This window comes from Procambarus clarkii, chromosome 11 (assembly GCF_040958095.1).
Source record: "Procambarus clarkii isolate CNS0578487 chromosome 11, FALCON_Pclarkii_2.0, whole genome shotgun sequence".
NCBI classification, from domain to species: Eukaryota; Metazoa; Arthropoda; class Malacostraca; order Decapoda; family Cambaridae; genus Procambarus; species Procambarus clarkii.
This window is the reverse complement of record NC_091160.1, coordinates 33,274,659-33,282,646: the sequence shown is the minus strand read 5'-3', so window position 1 is coordinate 33,282,646 and position 7,988 is coordinate 33,274,659. Positions and strand designations below refer to the sequence as shown.

Below are 7,988 nucleotides of genomic sequence, written 5' to 3'. Positions count from 1 at the left end.
TTGAGGGTCTCTGGTTGTCTCCTTTACCGCGAGAACACCAGAAAATGTGATTTATTTTACTTTGTCCTGTTTACCTCTACTGGTTATACACGGGAGAGAGAGAGAGAGAGAGAGAGAGAGAGAGAGAGAGAGAGAGAGAGAGAGAGAGAGAGAGAGAGAGAGAGAGAGAGAGAGAGAGAGAGAGAGAGAGAGAGAGGGAGAGAGAGGGAGAGAGAGAGAGAGAGAGAGAGAGAGAGAGAGAGAGAGAGAGAGAGAGAGAGAGAGAGAGAGAGAGAGAGAGAGAGAGAGAGAGAGAGAGAGAGAGAGAGAGAGAGAGAGAGAGAGAGAGAGAGAGAGAGAGAGAGAGAGAGAGAGAGAGAGAGAGAGAGAGAGAGAGAGAGAGAGAGAGACCACAGTACTGGCAGAGTGCCTTGTGGTGCCACAAAGGAATTTTGGCATCCTTCTACCTCACTATCTTCTAATCCCCCTCCCCCCCCCCTCACCGTTATCCTTACAATGGATGTATTCGAACACAACAAACTCCTAAAAATCAAATATATTCCATATTGGGTCGTTAAATACTTTGTTAACTATGATTGGTGTTTGTTGTAATTCTGAGTTGGTAGGCTGTTTGTGTGTAGTTACACATGTAGCCTATGTGGCTATAGGGGCCTGGTAGCCTGGAGGATAGCGCGCAGGACTCGTAATTCTGAGGCGCGGGTTCGATTCCCGCACCAGGCAGAAACAAATGGGCAAAGTTTCTTTCATCCTGAATGCCCCCTGTTACCTAGCAGTAAATAGGTACCTGGGAGTTAGTCAGCTGTCACGGGCTGCTTCCTGGTGTGTGTGTGTGGTGTGGGAAAAAAAAAGTAGTTAGTAAACAGTTGATTGACAGTTGAGAGGCGGGCCGAAAGAGCAAAGCTCAACCCCCGCAAACACAACTAGGTGAATACAACTAGGTGAATACAACTAGGTGAATACAGATAAGGTGTTTTAAGTGTTGTGGTAAGAATACTTTTAATCTTGTCTCCTGCTTATTCTGAAGAACCCAGTGCCTTATTCTCGTGGCCACTCCTGCTAGTTTAAAATGAACATAAAGTTGTCTCCTCTGCGGTACTGGGTCAAAGGCTTTCTGACAGTCAAGGAAGATGCAGAGTGTTCCGTCTGTCGTTTTCTGTGGCTTGTCTTGTCGTGTCTTAGTCGTTTCCCTCCCCCCTACTTTCTTGACCTATTGTATGTGTTAAAACTACCGTTATTGCTCTTCTAAATGACTCTGCACACACACACACACACACACACACACACACACACACACACACACACACACACACACACACACACACACACACACACACACACACACACACACACACACACACACACACACACACACACACACACAACCCCCCACACACTTAATGCTGCCTCCCACTTAACACTGTTACTTAACACACACTTAACATTGCCTGTCATTTAACGTATCCTGAAACTTATAGTCTTTCATCTGACATAACCTGTAACTTTATATAACCTGTCACTTGACAGCCTGTCTCCTTGACAGCCTGTCCCCTTGACAGCCTGTCCCCTTGACAGCCTGTCCCCTTGACAGGCTGTCTCCTTGACAGCCTGTCCCCTTGACAGCCTGTCTCCTTGACATAGCCTGTCTCCTTAACAGCCTGTCCCCTTGACAGCCTGTCCCCTTGACAGCCTGTCCCCTTGACAGGCTGTCTCCTTGACAGCCTGTCCCCTTGACAGCCTGTCCCCCTTGACATAGCGAATCATCCATTATTTCAGTAAGACCTTCCAAGACCTCTAATCAAAAACACTTTTATCACCTCCTTTCATAAACATAGTTCGTTGGCGACCTCTAACGACCGTTTTAGAAACAAACTTTCCGGCAAAATATCTATTAGCCAATGGGATAGCATCTCTTTCAAACAATCAGCCAATAAGGCGAGACGCAGAATATTACCCCAATGGGATAACGGCTCTTCAAGCATGAACTAACCAATGAGGGCCCAGGAAAAGCCCGCCAAATTATGACTCAGCGCGCGGGCATTTCTTCCCGCGCTCTCACGGAGACCTTGTCGGCCCCTGTTGGCGCGCGCGGGAATGCAGTCTAAAGTCTCTGAAATACATCTTGCTCGTCAGCAAGGAGTTAGTCACCACTTATGTCACTTTGGAAGGCAACTTAAGGGGTCTTATTTTCGGGTTTCTCCTCCTCCCTCCACCTAACTCTTCCCTCCTCTTCCTCCTCCCTCCACCTTCCTCTTCCCTCCTCTTCCTCCTCCCTCCACCCCCCTCTTCCCTCCTCTTCCTCCTCCTCATCCCTCCACCCCCCTCTTCCCTCCTCTTCCTCCTCCCTCCACCCCCCTCTTCCCTCCTCTTCCTCCTCCTCATCCCTCCACCCCCCTCTTCCCTCCTCCTCCTCCTCCCTCCATCCCCCTCTTCCCTCCTCCTCCTCCTCCCTCCACCCCCCTCTTCCCTCCTCTTCCTCCTCCTCCTCCCTCCTTCCTTCCACCTCCTCCTCCTCCTCTGCTTGATGAATGTTGTTGTTGTTTAAGATCCCTTACCTGGAGCAAAAAGTTGCAAGTAGCACGGGCTATGGTGATCCCGTAGTTGCTGGATGACATGTGGTGTTGGAGTATATAAAAGTCTTGATGCAGTAATGGTTAACAAAACAGCTTAACTGGGCTCGTATCTGGTTCATATGTGCTAGGATGTTAAGTGTGTATTAATATGTGGCTACAGGGTACAGGTGTTAGCTCCTGGGCCCCGCTTTTCTAACCGTCGGTTGTCTGATGTACTGAGTCCTCCATCTATTTTTCTTCAGCCATATTTATTCCTCTACCACACATACACATACATACACAAGCTCAGGAACCTATACACTAGTAGATTGGCAGTTGAGAGGCGGGACCAAAGAGCCGAAGCTCAACCCCCGCAAGCACAACTAGGTGAATACATACACATTATAGGATGCAGCCCGTGGCAGTTGTCTAATTCTCTTGTACATATTTACTGCTAGGTGAACAGGGCATCAGGTGAAGAATTTCTGCCCATTTGTTTCCCCTCTCCGCCGGGAATCGAACCCGGGCTATGACTCCCCGAGCGCCGTCCACTCAGCCACGAGGCCCCCAAACTCAGCCGCGAGTGTGTGTGTGTGTGTGTGTGTGTGTGTGTGTGTGTGTGTGTGTGTGTGTGTGTGTGTGTGTGTGTGTGTGTGTGTGTGTGTGTGTGGAGGAAAATTTAATATGGTTGAATAAGACAAAGTATTTGGAGAGAGGCTTTTATACCGAGGAGCTGCCCGTAGCAGCAGTCTGAAAACTCGGCAGCCTAATTACTTGTTAACCACACCTGTGAAGTGTTCTTCGATAACGAACAATGGGAAAGAGAGAGTGGGGGGGGAGGGTAGAGAAGTAGAGGGTGGGGGGGTGGGGTGGGGGGGAGCTGCTTGATCAAAGAACTTATTACCAATATTCAGAATTTTCTGTAACAACAATAATTGTGGGATTTTGAGGGAAATTGAAAATTGAAAGTTTGAAGGATCATTTGGTCGATAATCTCTTCTACAAAAGCTGACAATAGATTACACACAGACGTCACAAGAGCGTGATGCATCAAATGAACACAAATCCACAAGGGCCGTGACGAGGATTCGAACCTGCGTCTGAGAGCATCCCAGACGCTGCCTTAATCGATTGCCTTAAGCTCAGTCGATTAAGGCAGCGTCTGAGATGCTCTCGGACGTAGGTTCGATTCCTCGTCACGGCCCTTGTGGATTTGTTCATCTAAAAATAGATATATAGACTGGTATGAGACCAGTCAACATCATCTTATGTGATGACATAGACACATATGCTAATAACCATTCAGGTATGCAAATCAATTATCAAACCTGCTTTTATATCTTATCAGTGATGGTGCAGTATCTAACAAGTCGGCGCTGCTCACTAACTGATAGCGATTGTATAAATTAGTGGTAATTTATTGGTTTAAATACAGTTGTATGCTGTTAAGTATTTTACATATGGTGAAGCAGATTTTTGTTAAAAATTGAAGCCTATGTCAAATATGACAAGTGACGGCTACTGTATGAATGCATGTGGTGGATTTATCATGCTGATCTATAAGGAGGAATGCAGTAGATGCCACTGTAGTAACCCAGTGACTTTCTGAGACGGAACTTAACATGTTTCGTGTTCTTAAGTCAACTGGGAACAGAAACTTAACAAGTCCTCAGGCTAGCAAGTCCCTGTCACTCCTCAGGAACCTGTGTCTCTTTGGGGTCCACATTATTGATGTGGAGAATATAATCAGTTGTAAACACACACACACACACACACACACACACACAAACACACACACAAACACACACACACACACACACAAACACACACACAAACACACACACAAACACACACACAAACACACACAAACACACACACAAACACACACACAAACACACACACAAACACACACACACACACACACACAAACACACACACAAACACACAAACACACACACAAACACACACACAAACACACACACAAACACACACACAAACACACACACAAACACACAATACCACAAAATCCCATCAGACAGAATTTCCACACAATTCACACATCAACAACTTCATTTTTCAATTTCTGCTGCTACAATCTCTCACTTGTGTTGTCTTACAGCTGCCAGAGACATCTCTAGGAAGTCTAGACAAGCCTAAGGCCCTTGAGTTCTTCCACATCGAGTCTCTAAGTCATCCCAACTACCCGATCCTCATTGAGGCTCGCACGCCAGAGATTAGAGACTCTTGGCTCTCAGGCATCGAGGAGTACGTCGTTGATACAGGTGAGTGGGATTACGAAGCAATAAGATACTTATCTTAACATACTAAGAAGGTTAGGTAAGGTCGGTGTTTTCTATGAAGCTTTTCAAGGTAAACTAAAATATTCACAATAAATTAGTATGTCACATATGCACTTATTTAATAAGTCAATATTGACTGTATGCAAGTGCGAGAACGGGTTGGGGAGTGGGGTGGGAGTGGGGAGTGGAAGTGGGGTGGGAGTAGTCGTAAATGGGCGGGAGATGGGAGTAGGATGGGAGATATAAGACATCACTGGGATTGCAGTTGATAACGCGTGATTGACAGAGAGTGAATGGCCTAGTCTCTGGGTGATTGACAGCGCGGTAATATACAAACGTTATTTATCATTAGATGGTTAATTAATTTAACGATCTGGTTATCAATCTAATTAACGTACGTATTGTCCGTGTGTGTGTGTGTGTGTGTGTGGGAAGCGCTGCCACAAACCATCTTTGCAATGTAGCATTTCAGGGCGACCTAGAAAGATAGGTTTTGCAATAGAAGACAATTTAGACTTCTCTTCAAATATTAGTATATATTTTAGATATGTAGTATAACATATTTAAAATATAATGGTGGGATTAAGGAGGAGTTTAGGCAACCTAGTGACCCTTCGAGGACCTGAAATGACATGTTTTTGCTCCCACTACAATCCCTGGGAGAGTGAGGTCGCTGCTCCAAGGCTGACAGGTCCTCCTCGATCTACAGGACTCTGGGCCTCAGTGGAGCACACACACACTCTTTATTGTCTCGTTCTTTAGCCGTGTCGTTGGGTGAGGTCGTTGGTAGAGGCTCTGCTATCTCTTGGAGCTGTATTTATATTTTACAAATGATGTTCTAGTGTTTATTTATAGAAGCTAAGAGTGTCTTAAATCTTCCTTGCATTCGGTGGCATCTGTTTTGTGGTTTGTTGCAAGCGCTGATGAATCTGTTTTGTGGTTTGTTGCAAGCGCTGATGAATCTGTTTTGTGGTTTGTTGCAAGCGCTGATGAATCTGTTTTGTGGTTTGTTGCAAGCGCTGATGAATCTGTTTTGTGGTTTGTTGCAAGCGCTGATGAATCTGTTTTGTGGTTTGTTGCAAGCGCTGATGAATCTGTTTTGCAACGTGTTATTCTGCAATTTTTGGAATATATTGCAAGTGTTGGTCATCTATTATATATCAATTTAGCAGAGCTGTAGACAATCTATAACACATAATGTGAAAAAGTCCCTGTTTATTGTGCCCTGGGACAATGTTTCACACATGTGTGTGGAATATAATTTCGCACCTCACACCTTCTCATTTCTCTACAGCATCGGTCGAGGACCTGCTCTTTGACGACGAACTCCGCGTCCTCTCCCAGGATATAGACGAGGAGGACGCAGGTGTCGTATCTCCTGTCCCGGAGGTCCAGGAGTTCGAGGACCTTCCCGAGGACGACGAACTTTCCGATCCGTTCCCCAGAAAGTCTCAAGTGACCATCGAGAGAGAGCCTTCTCCTCCACACAAGAGACAGAAACCCGAAACACAGCCGCTAGAAGGAGCGCAGGAAGCCGCGAAGTCAGGCCCGGAAGCATCTACCCAGCAGAGAGCAGCAGTAGCAGCAGCAGCAGCAGAACCCGCCAGCAGCCCTAAAGCGGCGGAGCAGCAGGCAAAAGGACTTACACTAGAGCAGGTAGAGGCACCAGAACCCAGTGTTGTAGCAGAGCAGGGACAGGCCCCCACCACAGCGTCACCACCCACCACCCCAAAGGAAACCCAACTTGCCGAGCAACAGGTAAGACGGACCGGTTCTTCTTTTCCAGCGAACCATTCGGGGTTCGTGTGTGTGTGTGCGAGCGCCGAGCCCAAGAGAACTGCCATGAAGCGATTCCCGCGCAGGCGTTCGAGTCCTCGTGACTCCTCGAAGTCACCACCGGCTTCCAACGCTCCTCTTCTTCTGTCGTGTTGCGCAGTCAGCTGATTAACATCAACATTTGTTCAATCTGTGGAATCTAACTTTTCCTTCAGTCTGTTTCTCTCTCTCTAATCTCTCTCTCTCAGTCTCTACCGGTTCCTCCAACACTGCTAGGGGGTCGTACTGCAGCTCTTGGGCTCCTCGACACACACACTCAACCTCCCCGTCACCAACACCATCGACGAAGACTTAAGATGTAAGCAAATCTTCATCATTTCAGGGAAGAAATGAATGTACTTTTTTGACATTGCCAATTTTTTTTAGCGAGGTTCGAATCTTGGATGAGAATAACCCGTTATTTATTATTGACTTTTTGACGTTGTCTTGTGTTTAATCTTTATTATTATTATTATTATTATTATTTATCACAATTTTTGCTTTTGTTGTACAGTTATTAAGAGAATTGCAGTCTTACCACCTTTGCGTTTCTATATGTTTATTTTCAGTGGTGCATTTTGCAACAGTGTGCATCCTGTTTTCTATTTTCCTGCGTATATATATATAGATGTTATTGTCTTCCGTTTTCTCTCTTTGTTACGTTTTCATTATTTTTTTACCGTTATTTTCGTCTAGTCCAATGTCAAGCCTTGTGACTCTCTCTGCTTTCTTACAATTTAACTTTTTTATTAATTTTTTATTATTGTGGTATATTATCTGCAAAAAATAACGGGTTCTTCTCATGCAGGTTTGTCGCCATCGCCCCTTTGAAAGTGTGCATAGAAAACGTAGAGTGAAGCTTTTTTTCTTAATATTCGACAATAACATATGTTTCTAACGGGAATATGTGGTTTTATTTTTAACTTTCTCTTTATTTATTAGCCGTAATAATTATTTGTTTTCAGGGAGATCAAAGTGTCTTAGATTTAATTCGGTGTTATACATTTATTTACATAATAGTTAGATACTGTTGCCAATTTGAGACGTAGATATCTTTATATTATGCATCATCAGGTGTTAATTAGTAAGTAATTAGGTTGTATATTGTGACTCGTGTTCAGTGATTATTATTATTATTGTAAATGTTAAATTTTTACCAGAAAGTGTATGATAATTAAGTTTCCTTGAGGCCAAATGCCTGTCATTGGTGGCCGAGATAAGGTAATTTCTGCACCTCCGGTAAGGTTTTGATTGGTGGAAGAGAAGTGACGTCATTTTCCCACAGATATTGAGCTGATTGGTAGTTGGAAGTGACGTCATTTCT

The 7,988-nt window shown here is 44.9% G+C and overlaps 1 protein-coding gene across 1 annotated transcript in view; it reads left to right on the top strand.

Annotated features, from left to right (window-relative positions):
* The window catches only part of LOC123748492 (muscle M-line assembly protein unc-89), a 206,445-nt gene that overhangs the window by 106,334 nt on the left and 92,123 nt on the right, over positions 1 to 7,988 (top strand). Inside the window, 2 exon segments of the mRNA XM_069322532.1 lie at positions 4,669 to 4,831; positions 6,144 to 6,607. Coding sequence (XP_069178633.1) covers positions 4,669 to 4,831; positions 6,144 to 6,607 — 627 coding nt within the window.